This window comes from Fulmarus glacialis, unplaced genomic scaffold, assembly GCF_000690835.1.
Source record: "Fulmarus glacialis isolate BGI_N327 unplaced genomic scaffold, ASM69083v1 scaffold22128, whole genome shotgun sequence".
NCBI lineage: Eukaryota > Metazoa > Chordata > Aves > Procellariiformes > Procellariidae > Fulmarus > Fulmarus glacialis.
In genome coordinates, this window is record NW_009226702.1 from 19,054 (window position 1) to 37,468 (window position 18,415).

At 48.5% G+C, this 18,415-nt stretch overlaps 1 protein-coding gene across 1 annotated transcript in view; it reads left to right on the forward strand.

The window, feature by feature from the left end:
* The first annotated feature begins 6,670 nt into the window (after positions 1-6,670).
* Positions 6,671-18,415, forward strand: part of SYNPR (synaptoporin) — a 45,426-nt gene continuing 33,681 nt past the window's right edge. Inside the window, exon 1 of the mRNA XM_009582904.1 lies at positions 6,671-6,770. Coding sequence (XP_009581199.1) covers positions 6,747-6,770 — 24 coding nt within the window. The 5' untranslated portion in view covers positions 6,671-6,746. The remainder of the gene's footprint in view (positions 6,771-18,415) is intronic.

An 18,415-nucleotide genomic window follows, 5' to 3' on the forward strand; every position in this document is an offset into this window, starting at 1 on the left:
CAGTTGACAGTAATTAGATTTTTTCATTCTTCCTGTTAAATAGCTGTAAAAATGACAATAGAAAGTCATCTGATTCTCTTTTATTCCATGCTGTTTTCATCATCCAGTCCATGCCCATTTGGCCTTCAGATTATTATTTCATATGTTTTTAGTGTCTGGTATTTAAAATACACTGGAACAGGACTTAATGTTGAAAATGCAGAAAGCACTAAGAAAAAGGGGGTGGCAGTAACACTCTTCTGAGCATCAGAAATCCTGGGGATGCTTGGATGGACAGTGAGGGCTTTCCAAATTGACTCACACTGAATAGCAGCTGGAATTCTAAGCATCTATGCCACAGGAGTTATTCCAAATAATTTAAAATTACAGTAAAAATGAGATGTTAGAAATGAAGCATTATTTTGCCTGCCTGTTACTGTAATGTGCCATGCGTAGATAAACTGTCGGGAGGGAGAGAGGGAGGTGCTGCGGTGCATCAGGCTGCACGCCGGTGGCTCGCTGCCCTCGCCTCCCTTGTGGGATGGGAGTCGATGCGGTGGTCTGGTCTTGGGCTTCGGTCCCACCTCGGGCTCCATGCTGGGATCGCAGCGTGAGTGGGGCGGGGGGCGGTGTTTGTCAGCTGGAAAAGAGTTGGACTTGTACTAGTTCAGGCAAGAACCTGTGCGGTCCCTCAGGTCTGCGGGGCGTCTTCTCTTCCCGATCTTTGCTGCTCCTCTGCAGCCCCGCAGTGCTGCATGTGCACCGACATACAGGCATCTCATCTCCCTGCCGTTTACATCCCAAGTGATGCTTACTTGTCAGGTGCCCTCCTTTCAAGCACTGTCCTGTTTTTTTGTGTCTAGACAGCAGTAAGTTTTCTCTCATGCCATAAAAACTTGAATTACTTTAGCAGCTGTGTTTTTCCAAACTTGCAGGGTAAAACTTGTTGAGCCAGGAAGTGTGTGGCATTTTGGCTGCTTATGATCATAGCTTGAAAGTGCTATGCAGCACAAAGGAGAGAGCTCTCGGGTTTGCTCTCATTATTGAAAGCTCAGGATATGGGATATTTGCTTGGAGGCTAAAAGTATTCTTCTTCTTGCTCTCCTTTATTTTATAATGTAAAAGAGCCAGGTATGATAAATGATATCCTGGTCCTGATGTTGTGAAGGGGATTGAGTGTGAGGTTGGGTTTTGCAGCTCTGGTGCCTAGTGGGGTCTCTGACACATGCAATAAATATGCTCTGCACCAGCACACCCGACCTCACAGCAGAGCACGTCTCTTATTTTATTTCTTTTCCTCTGCCATGGCAGGAACACCACAGTTCAACTTCACACTCGTGTGAAGCTAGTTTTAAAACACTCTGGAGATGCCCAGAGCCATTAGTGGGATAAAGGCCACCTCCAGGTATGCCGCTACTCCGTTTGCTTCTGCTTGTCGACAGAAATATGCTCTGCTTTTGGCAGATGCAAATGCTCCAGATGGTACTGGGAAAAGTGCAAATGAAAGATTTGATTCCAGCCCTTCCTCACTTTAATAAATACTGTTCATCTCTCTGGTAGATCCTTTTTTTTTTTTTTTTTTTCCCAGGGATCTGTAAAATGCATCCCTTCTCCTTTCTCCTACCCCTAACTCTGAGCTTGTGACCTTCAGCTCATCCCTGTGTCATTGGGAGGTGCGCTGCTGGTCGTTGCAGTCTGCCATCCAACACATGTGCCTTCCAGCGCGTCATTCTGGTGCTCAGATCGCAGTCTGTAAAAACTGGATATAGTCCATTAATCGGGGTGTCCAGCTGTCTCGGTGGTGGGGCCAGTTGCCAGTTTTGGGCCAGGTGGATGAGGTAGCGAGCGAAGGGTCTTGACCCCCAGCCATGCACTGGTGTGGTGCAGACCCTCAGTGCCTGCCCAGACAAATATTCCCTCGTGCCCCGGGTTCCCACCACCCCCAGCGTAACCGCAGCAGGGGCAGCTTGTGGCTCGAAATGCCCGCTGCTGCTGTTGGGCTTTGGCCCGCTGCTGCTGTTGGGCTTTGCCTGCTGCCCAGGTAGGCAACGTCCTTCTGCAAAGCCACGGTGGAAGAGCAGGGAGGCTGAAAGGAGTCGCTCTCTGGGGCTGGTCCAACCACAGGGCACTACCTGGACCTAAATTTGGCTTGGGAGGATGAGGGAGAGGAGAGCTGTCATCTCCCCCATTAGCTCCATCTGGAATGACATGTGTGTTCCTGACCGTGTGCTGTGCTGATGCCCAGGTCGCCACCCTGCATTAGCTTATTCCAGCACATTTACTTGTTACAAAATTAGATCCGTTTTGCAAATTGCTACTGCACTAGTAATTGAATTGGGGGGTGGTTTTTTTAGTTGTTTTTCTTTTTTTTTCTTTTTTTTTTTCTTTTTTTTTTTTGCACTGGAGTAAATCAGGAATAAGTCGACAGAATCAAGCCCTTAGTGCTTTCAGCAACATGCTCATTTAAATAGGATGCAAGAGGGTGTCTGTGTTTACATTTGGCCTGCCAAGAATCTCTGTTTCAGAAACTGGCTTACATAATATGTCAAAATTGGTTTACTCATTAGCATTGCAAACTGCGTGAAACAAGCCGCAGATTGATAAACTCGCAGCAATATTTGCATCCAGAGCCGAATGGCACAGGGGGAGGGGAGGTTCATTAGGAAACGTTCCATTTCCACAAGAAAAACAAATGGTTTCCAGTTACATCTCTCAGACTTTGTTAATTTTCTGTCTTCCCAAATTTAAATAAAGATTGAGAGGGAAATGTGAAAATCTCTGTTGGCAAATGGGCAGCCCATCTCAATATTTCCTGGGCTGGTGGGTTATTTGCAGCAGCAGCTCCGGGGCCATTCCCTGCTCCCTGGCTGGGGCTGCAGCCCCTCTGCCAGGCTCCAGCCTGCTCATGCAGCCACTGCTGCCTTGATTGATATTTTCACTACAGCACAGGTGGGATGGAGGCTCTGAGATTATTAAATGTGGAACGGGCACAGATGTAGCGGCATGGTCCTGCCTTAGCCTGGCTAGGGCGAGCATGATGCAGCCTCGGGCAGAGCTGAGGACTGTGATGCTGAAAAAACTGCGGCTCAGGTCCTCCATGTCAGGACCAATAAAACTTTGCCTCCACCATGCAGTGTGTGATTTTATAGGCGTCTATAAAACTGGATGCATACATGCAAGCATGAGCAGGGCTCCCAGGGTAATATGAACAAATATCCTAAGAGTAAAGCAACACAGCAATGAGAGGGTCTAAGTGTAACCAGTGCTTTTGGGCTCCTGCTACGTGGGCTTTAGGTACCCTGTGGTGGGCTGGGGGCCGTGGGAAGAGATGGCAAAGGGTGGTGGGGAGCCAGGAGAAGAGCAGCCCTGTCTCATGCTGTCCTTGTGCAGATGCCTCCCATAACTACTGCTGTACCCGGGAGGAGAATTCTCTCCCCAGGCTGCAGACCTCGCCGTTACTGGTGTCGCTGCATCCCTTTTAGCTACACTGGCTGTGAACGGGCAGGGGATTAAATCTCTTCAGGCCCTCGAGCAATGTGGCAAAGCTGGCAGAAATCTACTGGATGTCTACAGCTTTTCAGTAGTATCTAAAGGAGTTTGGGGCTTAAATCCCGTGAAGCTTTTCGGTCTGCTTGGAAACGACCAACTTAAAAATCAAAAGCAGAAAGCTGTGATACAGCATGGAGAGAGACATGGCATAACAGGGCTGGCACTGGCAGCAGCTGGTTTATGCTTGGCGATGCTGGGTGCCCCGTCCAGTATTTCAGATGAATTTTTGCAAAGGAATCTAATAAAGCTGAAGAAAGCACCAGCCTGCAGTACTGCAGGGTCCGCCGCAGCCCGACAAGTGTTTTGCCTTGTCAGCAAACTCCGACGCATCCGCTTTCAGCAATATCAGACCTGATCCACAGAATTCATGGCTTGTCACTAGTTCAGAAAAAAAGCAGGCTTTGATCTCCTTGCCGTGGAGTCTGTGTTGCAGCGTTATTTGAAGGAGCTGCGCGACAAGGCGGGTCATCACCTGCTGCAACACATCGTGCTCTGGCTAAAACCGCATCCTGCACCCCTGCATCCCATGCAGATGCCCAAGTGAGCACACGTTCTGGAGGGCTGAGACACAGCAGCTCCCAGGGGCACCTCTGCAAAACTGTTTTAGTGGATGTTTTTCAAGGTTTTCAGAAGACTTTAGTGAGTTTAAGTAACAGCGCTTTTGTCGCTGTGGGAAGGGAAAATAAAATTATCTCGCTGGAAAATGAAAATGAGAGGTGTTTGCATTTCACTTACTGTCACACCTTGCAGCAAGAAGCTGGTCACCATGAGATACAGCGAGTTTCAGTGCCAGCTGGAGAGCTGAATGCAACGAAAAAGGCCACAAGCAATGAGATGTCTCAGCTGGGGAGCTCAGGCAGGCTGAGCATCCTCCTGCCATCCTCCACCAATGTGTATGAGTAACCCAGGCACCCACAGACTGGAGAAGAGCTCTCCCAGGGGTGTGGGAGAGCCAGCATCACCCATGTGCTGATGCAGTGGTGGCAAGTTTTGTGCGGTCCTCAGTCACCTTTGCCCATGGCTGGCTTTGTTCCTCTTTGGTTCTGTGTTATTCCTACAAAACCTCCTCCCCACCTTGTCTGGGCTGCTCTGTCTTTTCCAGAGATGGCAAGGAAGGAGGGGTGACATGTGTGAGCGCTGTCCTCGGGGAGGAAGGCGCGTTGGCCAACGCTAACCAGGCGAATGCCAAGACACTGCTGCAGCCTGTGTGGTGTGAGCGTGGCTGCAGAGCACAATTCCTGCATGGATAAGGCGTCAAAGGGCTGCTCACGGTGCAGCGGGAGGCAAACGCTGCCCAGCTCTGCTGACCAAAGGCGCTGAGTTGTTTAATCTTTGTGGCTGGGACTCAGGCAGCGTGCACAGTAGCTGGCAAATGCTTTCACGTACGTTAAAATGCACCGAGCAGCAGAGCAGTGCTTCAGCCTGGAGAAGTCTTGCAGCACCACGATGTCTCCTCGTTACAGCATCAGCTGGCATCAGGCTGTATCTGCTGGAAACGCGGGGCCACATCGTCAGCAGTGACATCTGTCAGCGTGGCAATGCGGCTCGTGGGAGAGGGGCCTGGAGGTTCAGCGCTCATAAAGGGCTGTTGGAGTCTCCTCTGTGCCTGGATTGTGCTAGAAGTGCAAGCCCCGAACAGATAAATTGAATTATCAGATGAATTCAGACTCCTTGAGTTTGTCTTCAGGATTTTCCCTGTGAATTCCAGCTCTTCTTGCACAACGTAAATCCCAAGCCGCTGGGGAAAAGCAATTGTGCTCCAATTCTGCTGCGTAGAGAACTGTTGTCACCCAGCAGGTGTTTCTGTATACCAGCATGTAACTTCTGTCTCCAAATAAAAGAGAAAGTTCACCTTGTGTCTCATCCGTTAAGTCACACATATTTGAAAATATTTGATGCAGTGTGTAGAAAAGAGGGTAAACCAGTGATAAACCCAGGGCTGATAAATAAATAGCATAGAGCGTGATTCACGGTCTCGGTTACACCAAACCGCGCTGGGGCGATGGGCTGGTGATGACGGAGGCTCACGGGGTAAGCGCAGAGCCGGGCGCCTTGCAGGGAGGGATCCGTGGATCCATTTTGTGCTCTTAACGTGCTGAAGTCCTGAACGCAGAGCGGAGACACGGGACCAGGCTGAAACCCCTCTCGTGAGGAGGTTTGCAGTGACAAGGCGTGGGGTTTGTGACTTTGTACAGCTGCCGGGGGGGGAGCAAACGTGGCATCTTTCCAAAGATGTGGCATGTATTTGCCACTGATGTGTCCCATTCGCAAGCAGGTGCCTCTATGTCGGAGACAACGAGCTTACCTCCTGCTTCCTCCTCCTCCTCCTCCTCCTTCCAACCCACACGGGGGCACAGCAAAGGTTTTGTGTGAGTGGATTAATAACACGGAAGTTTTCCCTTTTGGCGCAAGGGCACCCGTGGGTTTCCCGTAGGTTTTCTCTGATACACAAAAAGGGGCAAAAGCTCAAGTTCCAGGAGGGTGCTTTGGAGGTCTGGTCCTGTGCGAGCACAGGAGGAGCTCAGTGCACGTTGAAGGTGTGGGGGGGCAAGAGGTCTTTTCCCCTTTCTGGATGGGCTCCTTGCTGTAGCTGCGGGGCAGATTTCCGAGGTGCACTGAAAGGCATCTGAAAATATAACAGAGTGCAAAAAGCCCCCAAACCCAGCAACGAAGACGCGCTGCTCTGATGACGCTCTGTAAGCGCCAGAGGTTCAGAGGCTTTTTAAGCTTAGTACAACTTTCGTCCAGAATTGTGAACTGTTTCTTTCCTATAGAGCAGGCACAAGGAATAAAGCGATGCCGCATTAGCGGTGGGGAGGAAGGGGCTGCATCTCCCAGCCTGCTGTGGTGGTACCTGCACCACAACAAAGCAATCAGCCTCTCACCGAGGGAAAGCATTCGTTTTCTCTACTTAGGCTGTGTGTAGTCATTGTCTAATAATACGAGCATTTTGCCATCCCTCTGCAAATAAGGCTGAGGCTGCTGCCTGATTGGTATATCATCTCACTTTCGCTCGGCATTGATTTTCTTGCTCTCCTTATTTGCTTCATAAAAAGCGAGGCAAGGAGCTGGTGCTCGCTCGCTCCCTCTCCCTCCCTCCCTCCCTCCCTCTCTCTCTCTCTCTCCTTTGAGAAGCTTTTGGGAGCCTTTATTTTTAGTATGAGACAAACCTTGCTTTATTTCAGGAGACGCAAGTTGGATTATAAATCCTTTTGTAAATGTGTATGGTGATATTTGCTCCGGTAAGTTATATGCATCTCTATTTACTTGTGTAAATGTACTGTTTGGGGGAGAAGTGGGGTTTTACGGGAATCGTGAAGCCCACAAAATTGTTTTTAGGTTTGGTTTCTTTGTACTCTCATGCTGAGCCCAACTGTTCCATGGTTTTTAGATACATTGAAATATTTTCAGTTTGTATTTTGCTTTGCAGAGGGGATTGCCTGCTTTGAAAACTTGTTTTGCACTTCATTTTACAGCAGAAATGTAGAGAGTGAGGATTAAAGGGAAAAGGAATTCTGATTTATCATGTTCCTTCTGGCATTTTAAATCAAAGATGCCTCAAAAATAATGCAGCAATATTTGATATAAAAAAAATCAGTAAGAGCTATTTAATATTGATCAATCTGAAGTATGAATATCTGCCTGCATATTACCTTAGAAAGATCAATCCAAAGTACGGCACGTGGGCAGCAACATGCTCCTCATTAATGAAATAAAGACAATCTTTAAAGTAATTAAGGAAATAGCTTTTTTTCAGTGTGTACCATCATTAATACAGGTCAATAGACTGTTGCTCCGACTTTCTGCTCCCTGCCTCTGCTTTGTACGGCTCAGCAGCCTCATTCCTCAGCGCTCTCGGCTAACTTGGAGACCTCTTTGTTACCTGTAAATAATAGCGAGGTGCAGTTATTTATCTCTCCCCGTCATAGCTCCTGGTGTGCTTTCCAGGCAGTACAAGACAGTGATTGTAATAGTACGGCTGAGGAAAACAAGATGTATAGCTGTAATACTTTCAGACTACATAATAAATACTTGGATTTGCAGCACTGTGTTAATTTATTTAATGGCACTTTGATTCTTTTGTACGTGAATCATATCCATGGGAGTCGATCGCTTTGGTGTTTCAGAAGTCTTTAAAAACTCCAGCTGTAGCACAAGCTGGAGCTGCTGTGAGAACATGTTTGAGTATATACCTGCTCAGAAAATCAACATATTAGACCCAGAATAATCTGCCTACTCTCATGATACCAGGGTATGCTAATAGATATGTGAAGTGTACTTTAATAGATGTTAGAAGGCTGTAACTGGGTTTATTAAACCCACAGGAGAGGGTAAGGATGTTGTGTCTGCCGGTCCAAGCTAAACTCTTCCAGAGAGAAATTTCAGATTGGCAATAACTGCTTAGTCATTTGGACCAGTTTAATTGTTACCGTTTTTTCAAAACGGAATAGTTGCACTTGCCTGAAGAGCAGCTGATGGGAATATTTTGCGGGCTCGTGAGCTCTGCTGGGGTCTGTGCCGTGGCTGCCGAAGCCCTGGCCGGGCAGGAGCCGGTGCTGGCGTGCAGCATCCCACGGGCAGCCAGCCGGGCGCAGGGCGTTGTAGAGGCAAGCCCACGGGCTCCGTTTTGCTTCCTTCCTGAAAATGTAGTTAATAGGCACTCAGTTCAGTGGCTTTTTGGTATTTGCATGATTGCTGTTTCATAAGGACCGTATATATTTATACCAGCTGCGTAACTTGAATGTATGAGCTCGACACAGTGTTAGAGAACATGGTACATAACAATAATTGTCTTTTGCACAGTCGTTTAACTCCTCAGGTGTGGAGGGCATGGGTGTCTGAGCAGCGCACAGCTCACGCACTTTCTAGGTATAACACTGCCTGAGGACAGCGTTAAGCATTTCTAACTTTGCTGAGCCTGGGGTCTGGCTCAGTGCAGTGCCCTCCGGGTGAGCGGAAGGACGATGGTCAAAGAGCACATTTGGGTGACCCTGGAAGGGAAGACGCTGGAACGTAGCATGAACCGAGGAGCACAATTCCTGCTTCCTACCCTGCAAAACTAAAGGCCTGGGGTTTCTGTGCCACATAACTCATCATAGCAGGGGTGCCAGACTGCCCTGAAAGCTGGGCATGCTGTGGTTTATTAAGAAGACAGTTCAGCTCATCTTTACAGCTTTGAAGGAGGAAAAGTGGCCAGGGCTGGTTGGTTTGACTGCAGGCAGGGGGAGGTCTCACCCCTGTCCCCAAAGGCAGGTTGCCAGTGGCCAAGGCAGTGTAAGGCACAAAGTGAATAATGTGGTTAAGTCCATCGCTGCAAGACTTTCCCTTGGCAGAGGAGCTTGTGGCTGAGCAGAAATGATCCTTCAGCCCTACATGCCGTCTCTACAGGATACAAACTCGGGGGGACGGGAGAGCTTGCCCTGCTCCTCATGTTGTACATACGAAAGTCTTCAGTGTTCATGGTTTTCCATCTGTTGCCTTTTGCCCATCCTAGCCTTGCAATCTGTGTTGCTCCTTCATCTCCAGCTACTTGGTGGTAGCAGTTCTGGGGGTGGCTTCTCTCCAGTCCAGTACCCCCAACCACCACTCGCCTCTCAGACCTTGGAGCAGCCTCCATCACCTCTCCAGGAGTAAAATCCTCTCTGCAAGATGACCTCAGGCTGATGTGCAAACCAGGGCTTGGTGCAGCTGCAGGGACAGGTTCACAGCATGGTGCTTCACAAGCTCCAGGGCTGAAAATGTGAGATTTGTGCCAGTGGGATGGAGGAGTCGCTGTCCCTTTCTAGCAGGTGCATCAGGGTTTGAAAAAAGTTTGAAGCATTATTTTAGGGGTGCCTGGATCCTGGGGAACTTCTTTTCCTTTGAGATCTGTCTCCTTGGCTGCTCCTCTAGCAGCTGAAACAGTTCTTAGAGAAATTCCTTAAACTCCTAAAAAATTGATTTCTTAAATATCTGGCTCCTCCTGAATGCCAGATACTCTTTTTTTAGCCAAGTCCTTGGAAGACTTAATGAGTACTTTCCTCACCTCTGTTAATCCTGTTCAGATCCATAGGCGCTCTCCAGAGGGAAAGGTATTTGTGTGGATATTGGATAGCAGCTGCCTGTCACTGCTGGTGATGGCAGGTGGTGTTTTATTCTTCATGTCACTCTTGATTAGGAGTTCCTGTACAATTATATGACCATTTTTTTCAGGGAATATTTCCCTGTACATAGGATGGCAGATGGCAACTTGACTTAGAGTTTGGTCTTTCCTGATATTGCCTTTGGGCTCTACTGAGTGCAAGTCGTTTCAAATAGTAGCATGGTACACCCTCGAAAATACAATGTGTCTGTGTGCAGTGGACTGGGGGCTCAGCCCAGCTAGTCTGAGCAGAAGTGGGGTCCCCGGGTCCCTGCCTGAGCTCTGCCTGCGTGGGATGCAGGCGTGCGGGAGGGCGTGAGGAGAGCCATGGATTGGGGACAGGCAAGAGCCACGTCCCCGTTCAGCACATCCCTGCTCCTCCACCCAGAGCCAGAGTGGGCAGCCTGATGTAAGGTGAAGAGACGAAGCTGCTGCCTGCCAGCACAGCGCACGCGTGTCCGTACGCGGGACGCAGGGTTGCCAGAGAGCCCAGGCAGGCCCGAAGGAGAGATTTAGCTCCTCGCCAGGGTGTCTGGTGGCATAGTGCCAGCCCTGAAGAAGTTGGAAGGGGCCCATCGGTGTGTCTGGGCTGCAGGCGAGATTGGGGCTGGGGACACACACTCCTGCCCGGGCTCGCAGGGTCAGCGGGAGCAGAACTGTGGAGCTCTTGCACAGTTTTTATTTAATTCAGTGTCCAGTGCAGATGGAGGGTCTGACTCTGCCTGTCCTTAGTTTGCAAATGTGATTGTTGCCCTTCGGCCGAGGGGATGCTCAGAGCCCTTGAACCTACAGTGAAACTCCTCGGTAAACGAGCTCTGGGGCCAGAGACTTGACGATACTGTGAAACTCTTCAGCCTTCCGCTCCTGTCACGTACAACCTCTTGTTTTGAAGGGAAAAAAAAGAAAAGGAAAGAAAGAAAAATGAGAAAGATGTGCTGAGCCCTTCTGTAGAGACAGGGGAAGAGACAGGTGATCAGCATGGGGTGCCGTATCTGCAGAGCTGCGCCTTTCCTCTCCTCTCCAAACCGCCGGGTGCCGGGGCTGGCTGGCTGTCCGTCCGTCCGTCCACGCACAGGCTGTCTGGGTGGAAGGGCTCTGCACCACCTGAACGGCTGCGCAGCGGCTCATCTGTCACTAAACTTCCCTGGCGCCGTGGCAAAGCAAATATGCTGCAGCAGGCTGGAAAGCTGTAAACATATGGGCACTAACAACAGATTAAGTGAGTGATTTAGTCTAAGGGGTTTGGTAGATTACCATAAAATGTATCTTAATTAGAAAAGCAATCAAACTTGCACAGAGTCAATGAGGATGAAACGTCCCTGCTGGCAACAGTGAGAGCTCTGTCCCCCGTGCCAGGGGATGGGGATGGCGATGGATGTATCTCATGCCCACTTTAGGGGGTTTGCTGTGGTTTCCCCAATCCAGCTATGGGTGGAGGGTGCCCTCATGCTGAATTATTTATTGTTTGACCCACGAGACCATCCCGCAAGCTGCTCAAAATGAGACTGATGGTGAACTCGGACTCCTTTAAGAGCATTAACAAACCAGAAACTGCTGAAGGTGAAAGAACAGCGCATTTGCACATTTTCCTTAAAACTGTGTGCAATTACTCAAAGATACAGTTGAGTGTTTGCCATGTATAGCACATGATAAAGGACTGGGGCTTCTAAGTGCTACCATAACACAAATAATTAATAAGTCTATATCTCTCTTGCTGTGTCCTCATCTTTTTAGTGAGCGATAGGCCATAATTAGCTTTCACCTGATTCTGAATTTATAGCATGTTCAATTGCTTTTTCACTCTGCCTGTGTTTTCTCTGCATCCTTATTTTATTGGCCCTGGTTTTATTCCAGAGGCCTGAATCTACAGATTAAAAAAGCTAGATAATCATCTCCAGCAGTGCAGATATAAAGATTGCAACAGCCAAAAACATGTTGATGCATTATTGGTTTTGTACAAGTGCCTGCTTTTTTCTGGGGTCTGGGAGGATTTGAAGAGCATTGGGAAGAGGCACCGAAGGTGTACAGCAGCTGCTAGCAGTTGAGAGAAAGAAAAGGACACCTGGTTATTTCAGAATTAAGTATTTTGAATCACGAAGGAAATGGGGAACGTTCAGGCAGGGTTTTTGCCAAGGTGTTTTTGTTATCTTTTTTTGTGTTTAGAAGCAGGTATGGCTGCAGATTTCAGGGAATGTGAATGAAAGGGCATAAAAAGAAAAAGAGATAAGCAAGAGGTGTGGAGGAGCACAGTAAAGGGGAGGATGTAGAGGAAACAGGACAATTTAAGCTGTCCGGATGAAGTGTGTCAAGAGCTAGTGAGATAAGGAATATTTTTTAATTTCAATTTAAGGACACTGTTACTAGCATTTCCTAAAAATGTTCGTGTTTAGGTGTTGCTTTTTATGATTAAGTGTGGGGAAGGAGAGCGATGCCATCTCTGAGGACAGAGTATAAGAGGAGTGGTGGAAAAGAAGAGGAAAGGGAGGTTTTAATTTTAAAAATGTTTCTTGCTGAAAATGTTCCCTGTGAATTCCCAGAGCTCAGCAAGGCAAACATTCATTTATAGCCCATCTTTTTAATTATTAGAAAAGAAATTATTTTTACCATGTAGGCTGATAGTTAGCCAGGAGCGAATTCTTCTTCCAGCCTTTTGCACAGAAGCGGGTGCCGAGGTCGGAGCCAGCACCAGTGGAATTTTCCATCCAAAACTGGTTTGAGATGAGCCGATGGGTCCCACATTTGGGTCCCACCTGCACGGGACACCGGGCAGAGCTCCAGTACGGAGGGCTCAAGCCATTCTCCATTGTACAAGGTACCATGGCGAGGCTGGGTCTGGAGCAAGAAGGGGACATCTGTGATGGTTGGATTAACGAAGGACACCTCTAATGGGCCTCAGTGGCCAGGGCTGGGTGGTCCCCGCAGGGCTTTGCAGACATACTGCCTGGAAAACCAGCCGTGCTTTCCAAAAGCAGAGCCTTGGTTCCCAGTGGTCCTGCTTGTACAGGTGGTGTGGGGCTGAAAAAAAGGAAAAAAATGGCCAGACATCTGGGTGTGTAAGAATTGGAGGCCCCATTGCTTAGCAATTTGAAAGCACTCTCAAATCCTCACGGGAAAAAGCTGTTGCGCCAGATTATTAATCCCAAGAGTTTTCGAGATTCCTTCCCAAGCTAAATTATTTTCACCCATTTCCTTAAATCTGCTTGAGAAAGGAGACAGAGCCGAATGCAGGCATGCATGCGCGTGGGGCGGGCGGGTGGAGAGGCGGCAGATGACACCAGATAGCTACACAGCAGCAGAGGGAGCTGCGAGGAAGCTACTAATGGCCTCTGATGAGCACGGATGTGATAGTAATGAGGTTAATGCCCTTTCATTCACCCAGAAACATCTTAGCGAACTTATAATCCCTGCTAGTCAAGGGGCAATCATTAGGTCATGAATAATACAGCGTGACTGAAGGACAGGAGCCTTTCCTGTAATAATCATTTTCAGTCGGTGCTGACCCGGGGAGGGTTGTGTTGCAGCCCCCATGCTGTGCCGCGCTGCGGGGATGGAGCTGTCGGAGCATTTTCTGGTCAGAGGAGCACTCCCACCTCTTGCTTCTGCTGTGTGCATCTGTCATCGGAGCAGGAAAATGCTCCACCGGAGCCCGGGTCTACCAGGTGGTGCTGGGAAAGAGGAGCTGAAGCTAATGGAAAGGATAAAGACGCAAATTAGATAACGAAGCAATTGCAGCAGTCATCAGACGGTGCTGCCAGGGGCCTCGACCTGCCTAGTGGTGCCTGGTGGTGATGCTGGGAGAGCTGGGGCTGGGCTCCCTGGCTGGGAGAGGTGCCTTGTCCCAGCCCCAGCCCGGGGCAGTCGGTGTGTGCAGCGTCTACAACGCTGCTTTTGCAAGCTGGGTTTGCGGTCCCCTGCCATCCAGTACTGCGTCGGAGGAGGTATGGTGTAGTCTTGGTTGTCGTTGAGCCCCTGAGGATGTATCGACCATCAGGGGTTTAGCGGGTTTAGCGACATTAAGTTCGGGGGCATTTTCCCTTCTCAGAGTGCTTCCCATGTGCGGATGTCACTCAGCCGTAATGTAAATTCCTGTGTTTATTAGAGGGAGTAAATCCTACTTAGTAATAACTTGGATCACGCTCTGTATGCATTTATGTTAGGTCGTGGGCCATTTTAGACCCAGATGCTTTTAAACCCACCAAGTGAGTAAGGAAATGAGCAACCATCCAACCTTTTTTATTTTATAATTAAATGTTTACACTTCTTACACAATAAATCCCATATAATCAGCTTGTAAAGCCTGCACAAAATCTGTGTTTTCAAGAGGGAGCAGGAACAGATGACATTTATGCATGAACCTGAGTGTTTGCTGGGTTGCCGAACCTTACCTGTTAATAAAATAAGAATTAAGATCACCTGTTAGAAAACCTCTCCTGTACCTGACCATGGCTTTCCTTGCTTTTTGCCCATGGTGGTCACAGGTGATTGATGCCAAAGCAGCTCATGGGACGATGTGGGCATGCGGGGGGATGGCTGGCAGGGGCAAGAGGAAGGGGACCCGGGCCAGGGGTGACCGCTCTCCTGGGCTGGCACTTGCGATGCTCTGGGCACCGTTGCAGTGTGGATCCCGGTAGAGACCACCACGGTTGTCTTTTTTGCTGGCAGTCTAGGACTGGAAAAGTTTTCAGGCCCAAAAAGGAGCACATGTCTCTGCTGAAGTGATATATGTCACAACATGAGTTATTCAGGGATCATATGTACAAATCTAAATAAATCTGTCCAACTTGTGCTCCCACCTCCTTAAAAGAAGAGGGTACAAATGTGGAGTTGTGCAGACTGCAGAGGAAGAGCTGTAGCTTCCAGACTGCTCTACAGCTGGGGGGAAAAAAGGGCTGCAGGCTGAAAATGCAACGAAACTACCGCTCTGTGATACATCCCAAATGAAGCAGTGTACACCCAGTGATTACCCCAGGTACTCCTAAATCTGTCTGCAGTGTCGGTGTATTTTGTTTTGTGGAAGAGTTGTTGCCAATCTGTCAATGTCCACGTGCAGAAAGCAATTTATACAATAAATAAAAAAAACCTCTCAGGTCCTTGTAAATGTCTTCGATTATCTCAAACTTTTGACGAATTGTTAGAGGGGCTGGAAGAGCTTAGCATCCCTGCCCCACATGTGTAAGTAGCTTTGTCCTCCGACAACTTTTCATTTCACTGAGTGCAAGAAGAGATGCTCTCAATATGTCTTTATTTTCTGCTTGTTAACTCTTCCGTGCATGCTGCCAACCTTAGCATTAGCTTTCAACTTTATGGCTGACCCATTAAATACTGGATGAAACACATCTCATCAGCTTGCATTACATTTTGAACTGAATAAATAGGAAAGGCATTACAGAGATTCTGTCTGGCCATCTGGAGGAACAATGTTCTTTACCTCAACGAATGGCTATCTAATCCTCTGATATACAGTTGGGTTTTATTCTATTACTATATAATGGCTACCATACCATTATGTGGTGGAGCTAAATGGGATTTTTAGAATAACCAATGAAAGATGAATAAAAAAGATAAAGGTTTTCTTCAAAGAAAAAGAGAGAAAATTGTCTCCTTGGGATTAAAGTATTGTAGAACCAAATTATTATAACATGATCTTTACTCACTAAAAATATCCCAGTTTCATTTCCATAAATCTTTCCATTAAGAATCAAATTAAATATTTTTTTTTTTCATTTTAAAAATGCAGAGCATTAAATGAAATGCTGTGCTTTAAACAGAGGATGCTGCAGGTTTCCTGCCCGCTGTGGGATCAGGTCTTTCCATCCAGCTGGTGGCATCGAGGGCTGCTCTCTGCGGGGTGCCCTAAAATCCAGAACAGAGGTTTGCTGCTGCAAATGCCCCGGCGAAGACCCTAGCCAAGTGGGGAGGTCTTGGAGCAGGTTGGTCTCCTCCAGGTGGGTCCCGCTGGCCTCGGGGGCTGGAGGACATGGTTGTCCAGCAATGGCCGTCCTTGCCACACAGCATGCATAAGAAAGGGCCTCATTCGCTTAGCTCAATGTAAAACCATACAGAATTGTTGATGCAAAGATTTTCCTCCAACAGAACTGTAGCTGCATTTCCATTCCCCTTTTAGAAGGCATTGGAAACATGAAGTCTGATAGCCAAGGGAAAGCTATGAGGTGCTTTGCGTGAGAACTGGACAGGTTGTATGTCCCCGTCTCCAGCATGGTGACACCAAAACCCCTTTCCCAGCTGCCACCACATCCTGGAGGTGCCCATGTCTGCAAGTGCCTCCTGGTGTGGGAGAGTCGCTCGAGTGGTCCTTCAGCAGTGTGCTAAAACTGAAGCACCACTGGGGTCGATGTTTGGGCAGACGTACAACGTTCCCCAGATGGGACATATGTCGTTCTTCAAGCCCCAAACTCCGAGATGTTCCCTCATCCCTGGGCTTTCCCCTGCATGCAATCCAGGTCTGGGCAGGCACGGGATCGTTCTTTGCAGTGCTGCTGTTTATTTGTAAGGGGGCACACTAAATCCCTGCAATTAGTGAACAATTGCTTTAGGGTTTATTTCTCAGCAGGAGCAGAATATATTTCAGCTTTCTCCCTGTATAGCTGTTGGAGGAAAATGACTCCTGCTAGTCATCGCCTACCCCCCAGCACTGCGTTGGCTGCGGTGCTATCCACCTCCAATTCATCAACCAGTCAAGTTGATATAATTAGGAATCCCAGAGTCAATAATCTGATAATCTCCGGTGCACAGAGGCTTGTATGTAGGAGAAGTGATTCCAGGAAGTCTGCAGCTCAGATCCGTGCAGGAAAAATGCCAGATTTTAAAAAAGAAACAGGCAGAGACCTGGAGGAGAGAGTGCTTCCTAATCCTTCACTGGTGACATATTTTGGGCCATCAGCTCTGCAGTAAATATTTTCCCGTACAGTCATTTAGTGCCTTCGAACCTTCCCTTTACAGTCTTAATAATAATGTTCAATTACTGGTCCTGCTTTATAAATAAATAATCTCAGTTTAACGAGACGCTCTGCTGGGTGAGCGATGCCGGCTGCGGGGGGACGTCTCGGGGGCCCTCGGAGCGGCGCGCTCCTTCCCCGCTCTCACGCGCGCCGTTGGCCACGGTGAGTGGCAGAAAGTGTAAAGCAATATAACATTTGGCAAACGTTTTGCAGTCTCTTTATTGTGGTGATCTGGAGAAAGGGATGTCTTACATCCAGAAACGATGCCAGAAAAATAGGTCTTTGTAAAACACTTTGGATGTGTAAAATGACTAATAAAAGAGTAGGTGTTTCAAATATTTCAGGTTGCTCTTTAAAAGTGTTAGGAGTTCCCCTCAGCTTTCCAATGTTAGGGCAGGAGTGGGGGGGTGGGGGGGACCTCTCCAGGAAAGCGTCCAGCAGGTTGATTACCATTTTCCTCCCTCAGCCCCAAGTGAAAGTGTTGAAGATCAACCCACGTAGTGAGCTGTGTGTCCCTCGCAGCCTGCCTTTGGCCACCACAGCAGCCCTTGGGCAGAGCAGGGATCTCCCCTTCGCACTGGGGGGGATTTGGGGTTCCTCCCCAGGCCAGCTCCGTCTTGCTGCCAGCGAGCTGCCGAAGGCTGCTGCATGGGGCAGACGTGCTCCTGGAAGAAATAAGTGGCTTATATAAAAGTTTCATCAATTTTAAATGACAGTTGTCTTCCTAACAGGATGTTTTAGCTGTAACATGCTCTGCATAAGCCTTTTAGCTCGCCTAGGAACTGTTCTGCCTTCTTCTGGTGCGCACAGCAAGCCTGTTGCTCAGCAGGCATTGAGGGGAATTGTTGGAAAGCTAAACGTGGAGAAGCAATGGGAAATCATCCCATTTTTCCTTTCCACGGTGGGATGAGTGATGTCTGAGGTTGCGTGCTGAGGTGCTGCCAACTGTCTAATGCACAGCTGGGACTTCAGCTCCCCCAGGGCTTCGCACGCCCCAAGCCCCTGGCCACGGAGGACGGCTGGGCTGGGAGACGAGGGGACCAGCCTTGAGTCTGGACTTTGGATAAATAACAGCTCCGGAATACTGAATTAGAGGATCCATTGCCATTGCGTTGAAGCCTGGCATCAGAAGAAGGAGGGCTTCCAGCCGATCCCGTAAATCAGCTGGTGAACCTTTGTCTTCCCGGAGCTGGTGTGAGAAGCATGTGCTCTGCTGGAAATTTTCTTACTGTTTTTTCTCAGTGTGCTAAGGAGCCAACTGATCTTTAAAACATGCTAATCCGACTTGACAGTGAAGGCTGTTTAATATTGCACAATACCGTAAGAAGTACAATTTCTGTTGATTTAGTTAGACTATGGGATTTACCTGACTTCCTTACAAAAATATACCAATGGCGCAGGCCAAGACTGCAAGGTCATAGAGGGAATATCACCATAACGGGAGCAGGGCATACAGAAATCTTTCATACAGAAAGGCATTGCGAGCTTCAGAGATGTGCTGCCTTGTTAGAGATGTGTGTGAAACCATGTGGAAGAAGGGTGATCTTCCAGCTAGGCTGGACTGGACATGGGAGATGTGCATTGCTCTGGTCCATGCTGGGGAACTCAAATAAAATCCCTTCCTCCCCCTCCCTTCGGTCTATGGCCTCGTCGGGTGGGTTGGTAACTGCTTTGATAGCGCACATCAAACGAGCGCGATGCTCGCTTGGGGTCTTAGCCCACATCGATGGTGGACCATTGATCCAGGCGGAGGACGGGCACTTTCCATTTCCCTCAAGGGTCCATGCAGGAGCAAAGGCACCGACCT